The 18029-nt window shown below is 32.1% G+C and overlaps 1 protein-coding gene across 3 annotated transcripts in view; it reads right to left on the bottom strand.

Annotated features, from left to right (window-relative positions):
• Kcnt2 (potassium sodium-activated channel subfamily T member 2) overlaps nucleotides 1-18029 on the bottom strand; it is a 360854-nt gene that overhangs the window by 20936 nt on the left and 321889 nt on the right. For 2 of the 3 annotated variants that reach the window (XM_027948819.2, XM_027948820.2), the window contains one exon: nucleotides 1537-1837. In XM_027948819.2, the coding sequence (XP_027804620.1) occupies nucleotides 1537-1837 (301 nt within the window). Of the gene's footprint in view, nucleotides 1-1536; nucleotides 1838-11905; nucleotides 11927-18029 lie in introns of all 3 variants that reach the window. The other variant, XM_027948821.2, reaches the window with a different exon arrangement.

Here is an 18029-nt window from a genome sequence, read left to right as displayed (position 1 = left end):
TCTTCCATTCTGTAAGAATTATTGAGCATAAAATTAGCAAATTATAATAGAAATAAATTATAGAGGATTAAAAAGTCCAAGGTGCCTGTTGAAAGTTCCATTTGCAGAAGCGTAATATTTTTCCTAATGATTCTCCTATTGCATTCAGGTCATGCATTTTTATGTCTCTAAGAATCAAACTGTTTCTGCCACACTGCTTACAGGACCAGCATGAGGTAATACTACTCTTGAAACACACCTGGAACTTGGACAAGCAATCATTTACTAGAACTTCTCATTGAAAGAAAAAGTAGCTTAATCTTAGCTGATACATAAATATAGGATTTTATCCTATAAAAATTTAATCATACTTAATATCATCAAATTGGCAAATAGCTATTAGTGAATTTCTAATATGAGGACTATTGTTTTCTTTTCATTTACTTCTTAATGTAAGGCACTAAATGTGGTTATATTAAAATTATTGACCACAGATAAATCTGTACTTCATTTAAATAAGTGAAATATTATTATGAATTTCAACTGAATATGGAATCCTAACTCCAACACATTTCAACTGTGTGTCCTCAGTCAGATCTTCAGTTTCTTCAAGGGTAAAAATGAAGCACCAGTCTGTTCAGATATGAGGGTATGAAAATACACATGGCTCAGTACGGTTTTTTCTTTGTTCAAATAAATATTGGCCACTTCTCTTAAACTCTAATTCAAGGATTAAAATTTCTCCCTATGAACACTGTCTCAAGTTGCAGTTTTAATAAATGATATTGACAATATCTTGGCTCCTGGTTTAACCAAGGTATATGTAAATAAAAGCCTTATTTATCATTGGATTTTTCTGAGTTGACCAAATTTCTTTTAAAATAAATTTCACACAGTAATAAATGATATATTTGAAGTTATCACTGCAGTATTTATTTAAGCTTTTCTATGTGGTCTGTTTGATAATCACAGATCAACATAGAAACCCAACAATCAAGACCAATTGTAGTACATGAGACAAAGCATTATTTAAGCTTAAAAAGTAAAGATTTTGAAAACTTTGTTTCTGTTACCACAAGAATTTTAAACACAATTCATAAGAACATTATGATTCATCTATGACTGCTACAGTCACTTGCCTATTCATGTTACCTCAGGAGACATGAGAAAATGTGTGTGTGGTTGTATGAGGAAAACTTTCGAGCTAGAAAGACTTAGATATAAATGTGTGCTATTAACAAGTGAATTAGCAAGTTACTTAATTTTTTTTAACCTCTAAAATGGAAACAGAGTAGACTCAGAATTTTTGTAAAAATTAAAATCAAGGTAATATAATGGGTTCAGAATAATGCCCAGTGAACCTAATAAATACCTAAGATTTTTAGCATTTTACTTTCATTATTATCAGTTACATTTTCCATAGGAAATTAGGTATGTGTCACTAGTCCCCATGAACTGAACTGTCAAACAAAAATGTAATTCTTTACTAAATTAGAATCAACTTGATAACTATTAATGGCAAGAAATCACAAGTCCATATAGTTTTAAAGAGCATACCATATCCCACTGTAGAAAGACCCAAGTGTTTCATTCTATTTTTCACAAGTTCAGCCAACTCTTGTCTTTCTGACCTTCTGTAGAGGTTCAGTCGCTGCTGGGTTATTTTTTCAGCTGTTTTACCAGAGTGCTTGGGACCCTTTCTGCTTAGCCTCCGGGCCCACTGCATGCTCTTTCTCCGCAGCAAGGGGTGGTCTGACTGGTCACTGGAGGTGGAGTTGCGGTGGTTACTTCGGTGGTGGCCTTGCTCTTTGGAGTCTTTGGTGTCTTCCCAATCTTCCACACTGATAGATATTTGGGACTTTAAAGAAGATGAATATCAATAATTAGACATTTTAGGAATGATCATTGCCTGGCATTGAAATAAGATTAATTTGTTAAATCTTGGCACAGTGATGTATTTACTCATGAGAGTTTCTGTAAAAAGAGCAAAAGCATAATCATTGATTCTAATTGTCACTAAAAGCATTACAGAAAGTATATTTTCTTGAACTTAGTTATGAACTACATAAAATATCTACAACTTCCAATAGAAGTTTTTGTGAAAAGATTTATTTTTTCCCCCAACGTGTTTTTTAGTTACAAAAGACAGCTGGTATGCAGTTGCTTGAAATACAAAAACAAAAAACCTAGTTATTTTATTACTGCATTCAAATATAGTCCTTGTAGGAGAATTTTCTAAATCTTCTAAAAGTATTTAATATGCAATTTAAATGACTTTTACAAAAGTTGTTTTATTGGAATTATTAATATCTGAACTTTTTAATTATTGCTCTTTCTAAAGGTGACACTCGCATAAATTTTATAAAATGAGGATTTTTTAAAACTCATATACCCCAGGAGAAGACAAAAAATGCATTTTTAAACTCCTGCTTCATTATTTACCATATAAAATGCTTTTCTGATTAAAATACTAAAACATTTCAGGAAACATTCTAAGTAAAAGTGTGTTGTAAATAGTAATATTTCACAAATGCTTTGTAGAATCACAACTAAAACTTAAACTAGTTTATTCTCCACAGGAGAGAAAAACTATGAACAAACTCACAATGCCTATACTGACTTATTCTTTTACTACCAAATCCGATTTTTACTGTAAGAGTCTCTCCTCCACAAGTAAAAGTTACTCTTTCAACACCATACCAGGGAGTCATATGAAATGCAACACCCATCAAAGCAGAAAGACTGACTTCCTAAAAGCATACACATGCAAATGAACAGCTTCCTAAATTCTGTTGTACCTAAGAGCTACATTCATGAATCTGCTATATTCTCTTCTTTGGATGGAAGCTTATACTCCAGCTATAACATACATTTATTGCTGGTTTTCAAAGTAATAGAATTTAAATTACCAACTTAAGTAAGGTCAGGAAGTAGATCCAATAAAACTCTTTAAATGAGATATAAATTATAGAGGCTCAGTCAACGCTTTACATACAACTCATTTAGTAACAAGCTAGGAAATTACCTCACATTAAAATTCAAACAAAAATTCAAATATGTATCCACATTTCTGTTATGAAACAGTGCTATATTAGAGTGACATCAAAATAATTTATCTAACGTTCATATATTTATGACAGGTTATTTGATTAAAAATTTTATAAATCATATTTTATGTAGCAAAACTTAAGTGGAAGCATTAAAAAATTTAAATACCTTGGTCTTGCAAAAATGGATACTTTTTTATAAGTCTTAACTCTATTCTCACCTACTTGAGAATTTATTTCATTATATTATAATGAAAATCCTCTTCTGTGGAAGTATAAGACAAACTCTTGAGTAATATATATTACCAATAAAGCATATCAATCTTTGCTCAGCAATTTATATGTACTTGTGCCAGACATTAAAATATATTAGTTCACTCATATTTAACACCTGTTTGCAAAGTTATACCATAATTTTAAATTTATTTGAAGTGATTTTGGACACTGTAGTTCTAACTCTTTTAGTAATAATTTGATTTCTTACAAATGTGTAAAAATAGTAATTTCTCCAAACCAAATACTCAAAATGTTAAGTTAATATAATGTCACTTATAATTCAAATGATGAAATAATAAACTAATAAGTATTTTACAGAGGAGGGTAATAATATGTTTCTCTTTCAAGCAGGGGTTGAAACATGACTTGTCTTTGTAAATGGGTCTCCTTGGTCATGTGTATATACGGCACGATATAAAGTATACATACAAATTATGAAATGAAATTTATTAACACATTGGTTAAACAACATTAAATGGAGTTTCATCATCATTTTGAAATCTCCAAAGAAGGAAATACCATGATTTACATAAAAAATCATTGAGAACTACATATACATTTTTCAATAAACTCATAAAATAAGTAGTATCTCTTGGTAAATTTCATCTTAACTAGATAAAAAAGGAATGAGAATAGTCTGGGGATTAATTTTAAGTAATCAAAACTAAAAACATGTAAGATTGTTCTTCACATATTTGGTATGTGTATTCCTTTTTTTCATCCTTTCAATATCACATAATGAAAAGTAAACTCAATTTTTGTAAGCTAAGATACACAAATTTGAGTGCTACTTGAGATATTTCCCAGATCTCTTTTTATAACAAAAATGAATAGCCTCCTCATTAAATGAGAATAGTAAGACTCATCTTCAACCCTACAGAAGTCTTGTGAAAATTAATATAATACATTAATATATAAAGAAAACATGTCAATTCTAACTTCTACATAAAATAATATTAATATGAAAATAAAAATTATAATCCATAATTTCAATAACTTCAATAAACATTAGTTATTCTATTAATGGTACTGAATGTGTGTGTATGTGTGTGTGTGTTTTAAAAAGAGGTCTATTTATACATTTAGTTTTCTGATGTCATTCATTGTCTGCTTGTATCTGTGCTCTGTTTTGAACATGACATTGTGATCTAGTTGAAATGTAGTAGGGAGAATGCAATGCTGACTTCATCTTAGGACCTTTTCCTGAAATGAGAATCAGAATGATAGAATAGTTAAAAGCAGGGGTTCTAGCCTCAGATAGACCTGGGTTTAAATACCAGTTCTATTACTTAACAGCCTTGTATTCTTGGTTACATCATGCAAATGCTAAGATTATTCCATTTTCCCCATCTTAAAAAATGGCAATTATATTATTACTTTGCCTACCTTTTTTTTCTGAGAATATCAAAGAGATAATACATGAAAAGCATACAATATGATTCCTGACAGAGAAAATGCTCAATAAATATTAGTTAATTGTATGGCTTATGGGGTTTTATGAAAGAATAATAAAATGAGTAAAATAAAAAGAAAAAAAATATGAGGGTGATGTAACCATGGAAAATGGATATTAAAAGGAGAAAGAATAAATTTTTGGTGCAGTTTTCTCTGAATCTGACTATATTTCACAAGAAATCATAGTGTTATAATTACATTTTTAGTTTAGTGAATCTGAAGAAGAGAAAAAGTATATAAAGTGAAATTGGATGCTTATTATACTGTACCGTTTCTGTAGATTATTCTCTAAAATTTCTGTGAATAATTAGGATCTGGTTTAACTTTTTTTTTTGTATTTTTATTGTCAGTAGCCTAACATAATCATTAATGTGAAAATATCAGAAATTAATATTAATGGAAAATACATTTGCATATGTTTTATAGAATATGTCTAAGAATATACATTAATGTTTTTCATACACCTATTCCAGCAATTTTCTTATTAATTTAAAAGATTAACTTTTTTGACTCATAAAATGCTTTCATTTTATTTGACATAATATTTTACACTTCAAACACCAGAAGTATGGAGTTCAGGTGTGTCGAGGACTCACGGGTAAGAACATACATCTAAGTGCAGCATCAGGTTTAAAATAGCTTGAGGCTTCATTGCTCTGCTTAATTTCTGGTTGTTCAAGGAGCTCTTAACTTAAGGTCTAGCATAATGAAGGCCCTTGTGAAGTCATTTTCTACTTGTTTCCTTGATTTACACATAAAAACCTAACTGATTAAAGGCATATAATTTTCCAAGTAACTGTTAAACTTAAAATGATGGAAAAAAAGATTAAAAGATCTCTTTGCAAACAAGAACTAAAACATTAAATAAGAAAATATTTCTTATGCATAAAATAGCCTGGTTACTTTATGGTTTTTAGAAAGGTAGAAAGTGTAAGAATCACAAATGTATCTAGCAGTTTTTTCTAAACACATACAACAAAATGACTCAACTTCCTCTCAATTTTTTATTGAGTAGTTACTCATGTCATAGGTTATTGAGCAATCTATGGAACAAAGTGGTATTTTAAAATAAATCAATTCACCTAGTAGTCTGAAAGCGACTATTTGCAATCTGGATTCATGACTCCCTTAAGAAAGGTTTTATAGGCTTCATGATACTTTAAAAAAAAATGGTGCTATCTGATTTATGATTCAAGACATTTAAAATTGTTGCTGAAGAAAATAACATTACTGAAGATGTGTCAGCATAACAGTTTATAAAAGAATCCCTATCTAAAGTTTTCCATTAAACAAAGGTTAAATTATAAGAATACTTGACAAAGCTTCTACATTCAAATCCACATTTAACATGGCTAGTGATTCTATGTCCACTGGATTTTTCTTTTTAATTAAAAATATCTACAGAAATATGCTTTATCAATTTGGAAAAGTTCAGTTGGGTATGTTCATGTAATGTATGATCAAAGCCAAGATTAATTATAGTTTTGTATTTACATATTTGTATTTATACATATTTTCAGAATTAGAGAAATAATTAAGCAATCATACAGTCTAAAAAATGCTGCATTTGGAATTAAATAACCAGGCTGTCATTTCAACCACATCAGGTGAATGTTTTATGTCCTTGAACACATCAACTGAGATTCTTATAAAATAGTAACATTAATACTTATGCTGATTTTCCCAAAAAATTGAACAAAAAATCATGAAAGTTTTGTAAATTCTATAAATTTTAAAGTGTAATTGTCATTAAAAAAATTTTGAGTTCAAACAATAGCTTTTTAAAAAGCTAATTACTTGGTGGAATAAGAAAATTATTTGAATCTTGACCTCATTTTTGCATCTAAACATGACATACTTCCTCTCTGCGTTCTCTTAGGTATCTTTTGGTTCTGTCTATATACTTCTATAAATATAAGGTTTATTTATATTAGGTATAATCTCTATTAACTTCCCACTTCAATTTTATAACTCTGAAAATCAAGACATTAATTTAAACACAGTTTAAACCTAGGGTACTTAAACTTTATAAAGCAACCTTTGATATTGGAGAGGCCCATATTTGAGCATGCTAATTTGAGAAGCTCCGGGAGAAGAGGCTTAAAAATATGAGCACAATAGAGAGAAGGTCACAGTGTATATATAACAACAGGTACTAATAGCAGCAACAACAAAAACAGATTCAAAAGAGGAAACAAAAAATGGAACCAAAAACAAAAAATGCACAAAGTGGAGGTCATTTATTCCACTTCGAGACTCTTAATTTCCTAATAGAATTTATAACATAAAAAGAGGGAGACAAGTGATTTTTGCCTCTACAACATGGGTTCCAAATTACAACTTTATCATCTCCATCTGAAGGCAAATCTTCAGAGCCTTAACTTATGGCACAAATTGCTGTTTTGAATGGAGACACCACTAAATTTAAAGAAAGTTCCTTAAATTTGTAATGTGCACTAAAATTAAGATAATTTCTATATTACTGGGAGGTGGGGGAGGAGGCTTTTTAAATATAAAGTAAAAGACTAGCCAGGTGTGGTGGCTAATAATCCCAGTGGCTCAGTAGGCTGAGCCAGGTGGATTGCAAGTTTAAAGCAGGCTCAGCAGTGAGACCCTGTCTCTAAATAAAGTATTTTTTAAAAGGGCTGAGGATATGACTCAGTGGCTAAATACCCCTGGGTTCAAATCCCGGGGGTGGGGGCGGGGAAGATCAGTAGATATATCTCACCTTGACCATCAGGACAATTGCACTGTATGAATTGATCATGGTCCTAAAATACTCCATAGTAGGCATAGATGTTCTGATGCAATGAATAATAAATTGAATTAGGTTAAATCTTTGACACTGAGAATCACTTTGACTAAATAGGACCACAGGACCTTCTGACTATCCAATATAAAATTTAAGCCCTTCAAAGATGTATGCACTCAGTGGCTCATTATGCTTTAGCACCCTGAAAGTTCAGCATGGCCACCAAGCTCTGCTTGATAAAAGGAAAATGGACCTACAGAAAAGGGCCAAACTTGTTCCACCTACAGGAAGGGCTGCTTTGTTGGATGCCACAGTGATGATGAACAGGTCATCCTTATCTCAGATCCTTTGTCTACTTAGGGAGTTTCTTGGAATCAATTTAGTGGGCATTGTATAGATGACAGTATTACTATTAAATATGATAAAACTTGCAGGAAAATCACATCGCTAATAAAGGACAGGACTAAAAGATCAGCACGGATGGGTCAAACTTTCAGAGAATCATATTAGCAGCAGATGTCTTAGATAATAGTAGGCTTCATTCACACATTTTTATAGACTTCTGGGCTATTGTCTGTGGTCTGGCTATTTGGCCTAGCTGATGAAAGCAAACAGATTGCCTACTGTGAGGTCAAGATCTCTGCAAATCTCCTGACTCATAGATATAGGAAATTAAATTCAAGGTCACGTATCTTTTCACACACTAATGCCACAATAAAAGACTCTTTAAAACACTCCTTATAACCTTCATAATTCCTGATGTCCCATATTTACGCTGACCAATATACACATAACTTCTCTCTAATATACAACACAGGGCTATTAGACAAAGAATTCTAAGAAACTTCCATCTCCATGCCAACCATAATTACAAGTTACAGGTTACTTTAACAAGTTTAAATTGTTACTAAAGATAGGCATGTATAAGTCATCAAAAATTTCATGCCAGTGTGCAGTTTATATTCCCTCTGCATAGTAAACCTTATCCATCCCCTCCCCAATCACAATAAAAACCAAGGTATTTCATGCTCTCTGCTCCCCTAAACCATTAATGGGAGAGCCCACCTTATTCTCCAAAAGTCTCATCAGACCGTCTTTTCACATATGTGACATCATCAGAACCAAATTTTGGGTGGGGGCCTCCATTCTGTCTCTGTGGGATTATCAAAACGTTTCTCCTCTGAACTACACCCATTTAATATACTCAGATATAGTTCTAGGTATTAAATAAACTATACTCTAAATGCCTCTCCCTCTTAACAGATTGTAATCCATGAAGAAAGAGAAGGTATATGCCCATAAACATTAACATATATAGTAAGGGTAAAGTAGCAGTTAAGGACAAACAGTATTGACATAGGCAATATAAATAAAATTGCACAAGATGGAGTTTATGCAAAGTGAAAAGGATGATTCCATATTGAGAATATCTGTGACTGAGTTCAATAAATATATATATTAAGCTCTAGTGTAAGGCATATTGGATATAATAATAAAAAACAGGGTTTAAGTAAGCATATAATTTCAAGTTTTATATCTCAGAATCCTTAGTTGGATACTGATATAAAACTATGGAGCAGTGAGGAGGAGGAAAATTAGAAATCAGGAATATTGACATATAGAAAAACCAAGTATCATGAAACCAAGGTAGAGGTAATTTTCATGGAATAAAATGGTTAGTGGCTATTATGAAATAGCTGTATTAGTTTATTTTAATTTTGGGGGGATACCATTGAACTCAGGGGCACTCAAACACTGAGCCACATTGCAACCCTATTTTGTATTTTATTTAGAGACTGGGTCTCACTGAGTGGCTTAGTGCCTCAATTTTTGCTGAAGCTGGCTTTGAACTTGTGATCCTCCTGCCTCAGCCTCCTGAACCACTGGGATTTCAGGCATGTGTCACAGAACCCGACAGTTGTTGTTTTTTTTTTTTAATTTTAATTTCTAATGTGCATCCCATAATGTGTTTTTTTCTTTTTATTTTTTTTTTAATTTTTTATTGTTGGCTGTTCAAAACATTACATAATTCTTGATATATCATATTTCACACTTTGATTCAAGTGGGTTATGAGCTCCCATTTTTACCCCATATACAGATTGCAGAATCACATCAGTTACACATCCATTGATTTACATATTGCCATACTAGTGTCTGTTGTGTTCTGCTGCCTTTCCTATCCTCTACTATCCCCCCTCCCCTCCCCTCCCCTCGCCTCTTCTCTCTCTGCCCCCTCTACTGACATTCATTTGTCCCCCTTGTATTATTTTTCCCTTTCCCCTCACTTCCTCTTGTATGTACTTTTGTATAACTCTGAGGGTCTCCTTCCATTTCCATGCACTTTCCCTTCTCTCTCCCTTTCCCTCCCACCTCTCATCCCTGTTTAATGTTAATCTTCTTCTCATGCTCTTCGACCCTACTCTGTTCTTAGTTACTCTCCTTATATCAAAGAAGACATTTGGCATTTGTTTTTTAGGGATTGGCTAGCTTCACTTAGCATAATCTGCTCTAATGCCATCCATTTCCCTGTAAATTCTATGATTTTGTCATTTTTTAATGCAGAGACTGAATATCAAAACCAGTGTCTCATGTATGCAAGGCAAATGTCCTACCACTGAGCCACAACCCCAGTTCCCACATGTGTTTTTATAGAAACACTGAGGACAAGGAGAAATAGGGATAATTGGTTTATTTAAGCCCATAGAATTGTCTATTGTGGAAGTTTTCAATTATGGGTCATATGCTTTCCATTTATACAACTATGTTATACAAGTTACTGGTGACCCTGAGAAGTAAATTTTCTGTATGATAATTTGTAATATTTAATGTTTATTATTCATAAAGTAGCTATAACTCTATTAAGTTGTGTTATTCAGAAACATGCTTAAAATGTTTTATTAAATTGCCTTAATTATCCCATATACTTAGGATTCTGGTACATGAAAAGACTAACAGGATGATGGAGGAGGAGATCACAAGTTTGTTCTTTATGTTAAGAAATTGGAATACCTAGGCCTCAAAACACAAATTTCTACCCACTATCATAGAGGTCTTGGTTGTAACCAAAAGGCACGATGAATGTTCTGAGTTAATATATAAACGAAAGACCAAAACAATGTAAATATGGCTTTTGTGAATATACACTGAGGGCTCAAACATCAATTCCCATTTCAAACAAAGCATTTGTTGACCTCAGAAGAGATGCTGGAAAAGAGAAAGTGGCTAGAACTGTGGTGTCACTAATCAATTCTGAATCCAGATCTGGCACTTCTTAGGAAATGCCTATGTGCCTTGAGAAATGCCTGAGTCTCAGTTTGCTTTTTTAAAAATGGTAATAATATTTGCTTTCTGGCTTATTCCACGCAGCAGATGTCATTTGGTTTCACCCATGTTTTCCTTCTCTAAAAATGTTGAACTCATAAAAAAAAAGAGTAGATGTTTTCTTATCAGGTATGAAGAGGTGTGGGGAAAGAGGAGATGTTGGTCAAAGGAATAATCTTTCAGTTTGTGTTGGAGACCTAACACACAGCATGGTAACTACAGTTAATAATAATGCATAATGTGCTCAAAATTTGCTAACAGTCAATTTAAATAGTCTCACCACAAAAATATTCTTAAGACTATTCTTAGATACTTCAATTAGGTAAAACAGCTTCTAAAATTCATGTCTGTATTCTGTATGCTTTTATGTCTCATCAGTGCTTGTACTAAGAATAGCATCAGGGTTCTCCATTGCGGTGAGAGAAGGATCTGTTTAATATCAAGCATTTGAAAAGGAAAGGAACACTAATTTTTGAACCACTTTAAGAACTATAATTGCATCTTGAAATAGCTTTCATTAATTTTAATTAGTACAAAATATTAAAACATAAATCCACTTTAGAATTTAATCTTTAAAATAGCAAAAATGAGGAAAAATAGTAAATTTTCTTTTTTCAACCTCAATATTTTTTCAAAACATTAATTTGTTCCTCAAATTCAATTTAGGCTAGCCCTGAAATTGTGAAAGATGAACATCTGTTAATTATTAAGGCACAATTCTGCCTATACAGTCAATTTAATAAACAAAACTACTAAAGTTGTGGGCTTTTAAAAACATTATGTTCATTGGTTTCTCAGTTGTTAGTCAAGCAGGTAGAGTTTTGATATATTGATAATCTGAAAAAATCCAAACTGAACTAATGCATACAAATTATTTGAGGATGAATGGTAACATTAACTTTCATTCCTTTAGGGAAAATCTAAATACTATCTTGAAGAGAACACACTTCAGTATGATATATTTTATTTTTACTCTGAAATACCAAATTCATCCTTTAATGTTCTGTTCCTTTAATCGTTTTGAATTCATATATTAAACAATTTAGGAAAAAGAGACAAACAGAAGGTACTTACTTGTGATGCTATTTCTCGAGACTGACACAGAGGGAAAAAAAAGAAACACACAAAATACAATTTAGACAATGACTTAACAATACATACATGAAACAATCATGAGCAGACACAATATGACATACCCACATGATACTAAATAATCTAATTATGTGCTTATCTATCATAGGGTTTTTGAGGAAAGGGGGATGAAGAATAAGCTGTTATTTTTAATGTTTACCAAAGATTTGTTGTTTTCAAGTTATTTTTATTTTCTAACATTGTGTTTTCAAATTTGTTAGAAAGAAAAAGTGGTACTTGTAGGAGAAAATAATAAAAAATATATTATGGAGCTACCATATCTAGAACAGAGTACTGGACATAATCATTTACATTCAATAATCATTATTGGTATTGGTATCTGTGCTAGTAATTTTAATTTTGAATCTTATAGCAAAGATTGATTTTTTTCTCTTACATATAAATATGATTCTGAATTATATATTCAGAGTCTAAAAATCAATCTTTCCAATCAACTTATAATAGTGAATTATTTAGGCATTTTAAAATTCGTGCTTAGGAATAATTCTAATGAATAAAATTATATTCTTTTTTGGGGGGGATATCATTGAACTCAGGGGGCACTGAACCACTGAGCCACACCCCAAGCCCTATTTTGTACTTTATTTAGAGACAGGGTCTCACTGAGGTGCTTGGCATCTCACTGGTGCTGAGGCTGGCTTTGAACTTGCAATCCTCCTGCCTTAGCCTCCTGAGTCACTGGCATTACAGGCATGTGCCACTGGGCCTGGCTAATTATATTTATTTTTAAATAGGAAGAAGTAAAATGTTTAACTCTATTCTCTGATGTAATATAACCCATCTAATCATTATCTAGCATTATCTACTAATTGCAAATATAAAAATACATAATAAAACATTTGATTGTTGCCTACTTGCATTATTTATACCAGAATTCTTGACACATTGGCCACAAGGGGGAAAAAAAAATTTAGTCAATGATAACCAAAAATAGGTAGCAAGAATTTAGAAAAAAAAGAAAGAAAGAATTTAATAAAATACTTAAATGTCAATTTCTATTTTAATAGTAAGGAGTACATGATTGACAGATTGCCCTGTCAGCGACTATTCCACTAAGTACATTCTTTTCACATACATTTTGATATTTATTAGCACAAATGGTCCAGAAAATAATTGGGTCAAAATTACAAATTAATAGTAGTTAAAATAAAGATTGTTGAGCTGCATAGTTTCTAAGGGACTTCCACAGTCCAGAAAGCTATTTTGATCTCCTAAAATAGGACTTAAATCACAATATTCAAGAGGCAGATTTCAATGGAATCTCTTCATTTTCTCTTTGGTCAAAGCAAAATACAATAGAGGTCTTTGTTTATACCTGCAAGCCTACTTTCCTAATAAGTGACCACTAGGCAGATTCTTTAAGGCTATTTATTGGTTATAATGGTGATCAATAATCAAGGCAACATAAAGATTTACAAATTTATTGGGTACTCTATAAAAGATGTTGGTGCTATAAAAATGATTTCAAATGAATTGTTTCTCTTTTTTTAGTAAAATTTTCACTGATTATAGTATACTTCAAGCAAATGTGATTTTTAGTATAATGTAAAACTAGAGGCAAATGAACCTTCACCTTTTCTTATCCGAAAACCACAGGGATAAGTATGTTAATTCAGAATTTTTCAGATTTTGGATACAAGTTAGTGTATCATATGCTGCCCCAATGGAGAAAACATGAAAACATTAGGAGTCCTACAATGAAAAGTATAAATATCCTCTGTAATTGGAATAAGTAAACTTAAGTAATCTGATAATGGTTCAGATAAAACTTTGCCACTAAGGTCCCAGGCGTGGTAGCGCTCAGCTGTAATCACAGAGGCTCAGGAGGCAGAGGAAGGAGGATCACAAATTCAAAGCCAGCGTCAGCAATTTTGGGAGGCACTAGGCAACTCAGTGAGACCCTGTCTCTAATAAAATACAAAATAGGGCTGGGGATGTGGCTCAGTGGTTGAGTGCCCCTGGGTTCAATCTGTGATTACCCCTCACCCCCGCCCCCCCCCCAAAAAAAAAAAACCTTTGCCACTAAATGAGTTTGTGATCTCTTTAGGGATTTCAGAATTGTTTTTAAAGAGGTAAAGAGTGGTGGAGATAAATATGGTTTTACCTTATCCCCTAAAATAAACATGAGTCCTTGTGTTTCCTGATATTTGTTTTTTGAACCAGGAGAGTCTAGGAGAATCTGATGTTTGCAAAAATTCCCTTAAGTAAAAACACATATGGTTATAAGTTCTCCAGGCATGTTGATATGTTACTGGTATCAACAGATTCATTTGTACCCTGTTCTTTATAGACTGGTTTTCCAGTCACTGTCTACATTCCTACTTTACCCTCTGTTTATGTGTTAACTTTTCTTCACCAATTTATAGACCAATAGGGGAAAAAAAACAGATAAAATTCCAGTACTTTTATAAATTTTGTAGGATTTGCTCTGAATATTCCTTATCATCATTTGTCTTTTTAAACCTCTCTATTAAACTACTCAGTACTCTTCAGCACAGCCAAATAGACACATGACTTATGATATATTTTCTAACTCAACATTTAACATACTATAATACTGAAGACTATAAAGTGATATTGCATGCAAACCTGGGTCTACCTTTAAAGTGCAAGGAAAGCGATGCCTAGTTTTCATATTCATTTACCCCTACTAGATTCTTACATGAAATGTTGACATTAAATAAAAGCTCTTCATTGAAAGACTAGAATTTAACCACTCAGAACTATGAACTGAAGAAATAATCAATAGTCTAGCATCACTATTTTATGCCAGTTACTTTATTTGTAGTACTATCAGTTATAAATGCATAGTTTAGTCAGAGAATGTTATGATTTATTTTGAAAAACAGTGGAAACTACAGTAATTTCTCTTATTTCCATCTCAGAAGATTTAATCTGTTTTGTATTTTTTAGCCAGATATGTTTGTCTCTACTTTTATTTCTATATAAAATGCTTTAAAGTTGTTTCTTTGTCTTTATTTTTTTTTCAGTTTTTGTTTTAATCTATTGAATTCTCATTTTGAAAAAAAGAGGTATTAATAGTCTTTTTCACACATACCTGCAATCTATAGACACTGACATCTTAATCATTTTGGCTGAATCAAAATTCACAATGTATTATGACTAACAACAATCAACAGATGAGATAAATAAAATATGATTAGTATTTATTTCTTGCATACTTTTATTGTTGATAGAGATGTTATATTTCTAGAGTTAATAATTGTTTAAAGTAAGACAATTATCATAAATAATTATAATCAAAATTATATTACAAAATATATTTTTTAAATATGTACTTAACAATAATTCATTCTGAACTCTTTGACAATTGCCTAATCTTAAAAAAAATGTAAGATGCATTAGGTATTCTGCAGATTTCATCTTCCTAAAAAAATCTCCCTGAAGCCTTCTGGCCTTCCCTAGTTTCCCTTTATTTCTAGTGGTTTTAAACATCCTGGGAATTCTCTTGGACTCATTTTTACCCCCTAGTTTCCATAAAATGTTTGGTTTCCTGCACAAGATGATTAATTTCCAAGTTTACACATTGATTTTGTTGGGAGTCATTTTCGTAGAAAGCTCACAAGAGAGGATATTTTTAGAGACTCGGCATATTTGAAATATGATTTATTCTACTCCTAAGCAAATTTGATAGTGTTAACTGAGCACAGATTTCTAGTTTAAAAACAATATTCCTTTCAAATCTTGAAGCCCTTGTTCCATTGTCTTTTGGCTTGTAGTACTGCTGTTGAGAAATCCCAAATGCTGAGTGGAATGTGACCTATCCCCCAGCCTCCTACCTCATTTTTCTGGATGCTTTTATAATCCTCTTTTTTCCTGCACTGTTTTGAAATTTTTGTGTTGATGTATCTCAATATAAGTATTTTTAACTTATTGCTAATGGCACTTAGTGATGATTCTCATGTGGTAATTATCACATTTCAATTCTGGGATTATTTTTGAAATTTACACTGATATTTCTTCAATTTTGCTACATTTTCTGTTTTGGAAATTTTGTAATTTAAATCTTAGACTACTTGGATTAGCTCTATAATTTAATCTTTACTGTTTCCCATGTCTTGAATTCTTAACTTTACACTGTTAGCAATTTCTCTAATATAAAATAATAAACTTTTTTCACTTCTACTATATTTTTAATTCTCCAGTATTCTATTACAACTATGTTTCTTTAAAAATATATTTCCTGTTTATTTTCATTCACATAACATTATTTTTCTAGTAACATTAATTGTGGCTTTTTAAATACATAACTTTACTAAAACACATTGGGCATATGATGTAACTCAAAAATTTCAAGTATTAAATTCAAGGTTATTTTGGTTAACCTACCAAATTGTGCAAACCACCATAAATCAGTTCTAGATTATTCCCATCATGCTAATAAGTTCCACTTGTCCATTAACTGTTCATTTTCATTCCCCTGACTTCCCTCTGCTTCACATAAGTGAAGTGCCTTGAATAATTTCTGGTACTAAGCACAATTTTATTATTGGTCCTAGGGATAGTATTAGGGATGTTGATTGACTAAGTGCACTAGTTTCAGCACATTATTCTGATATAATGTTTATGAGAAAAGCTTTTAATAAGAATGTGGACGCATTGCTTGTACAAGGAAATACTTGGCAGCAGTCTCTATGAATCAGGTTTTGTTTTTATTAATTAGAATGAGAAAAATAGTGTTATGGTTTAGATATAAGGTATCCCCCAAAAGTTCATCTGTTAGAGGATGCAAGAAAAGTTAGAGATGAAATGACTAGGTTATTAGAACCTTAACCTAACCAGTGCATTAATCTTATAAATGGATTAAGTGGATGGTAATTGTAGGTAGGGCATGGCTTGAGGAGGTAGGTCATTGGGGGTGTGCCCTTGAAGTTTATATTTTGTCCCTGATGAGCGAGAGTACTCTCTCTGCTTCCTGGCTGTCTTAAGCCTCTTTCTTCCTCCACACCTTTCTGCCATGATGTTCTGACTTGTATTGGTCCAGAGCAATGAGGCTGGTCATCTATGGATTGAGACCTCTGAACCTGGGAGCCTAAATAAATTTTTCCTCCACTAAAATTGTTCTTATCAGGTCTTTGAATCACAGTGGCAAAAGCTAACCAACACAGTTAGTATCTTATTTCTAGGTCTATAAGGTTAGTAGCCAATGTGAACTGAGCAAAGAAATCACAGTACTCAAAACCAGGGTAAGTAACTAATATACTTTTTGTCTTGATACATTTGCCTTTTATGGGCATCCTATGAATGAAATTATGTAATATTGATCTCTCCTGTCTGTCTTTCAGTTAGCATATGTTTTTGAGGTTCATGTAAGCAGTTTATGTTTCTAAACAGAATTCTCTTATATGGATACAAGAACATTTATTGTTTCAAATTTGAGGTTATTATTAGCAATGTTACTGTTATAAATACATATCTATTTCTTTTTATTAAATATCATAAAAGTAGGTTTTTTATCTTATAAATTTAATTTTTATCCTTTCTCAGTGGTCCATCTTACTTACAATATTTCCCATTCCTGATTGTTTATTTTGGTATCTATATTTTAATATTAGAAGTCTTCCTGAATCATGAGTTCAAAGCCAGCCTCAGGAAGAGTGAGGCACTAAGCAACTCAGTGAGACCCTATCTCTAAATAAAATACAAAAAGGGCTGGGGATGCGGCTCAGTGGTTGAGTGCCCCTGAGTTCAATACCTAGTAACTGCCCCCACCCTCCATAAAAAAAAAGTTTTCCTGAGATAGCATGAAATTTTTGTTATCTTCTCATATTTAAAGATTAAGGGAACAATATATGGGGAATTCTGTGCAAGATTCTTTATTTTGTGAGTTCATGGTAATCTAGCTGGATTAGTGAATTAGATAATCCCTTTGTGTCTGTGTTTTTTGACCTTTCTATTTGGCTTGACCTGATTCCCTAGGTAAGATACTTCTATTTGCTGCTGACAGGTAAAACATACAGAATATAACTTTTATCTGATCTCAGAATTCACTGGGATAATCCTGGCCCTCAATTGTGTCCAATTG

Source organism: Marmota flaviventris, chromosome 12 (assembly GCF_047511675.1).
Source record: "Marmota flaviventris isolate mMarFla1 chromosome 12, mMarFla1.hap1, whole genome shotgun sequence".
Classification (NCBI taxonomy): Eukaryota; Metazoa; Chordata; class Mammalia; order Rodentia; family Sciuridae; genus Marmota; species Marmota flaviventris.
This window is presented reverse-complemented; position numbering and strand designations above follow the sequence as displayed.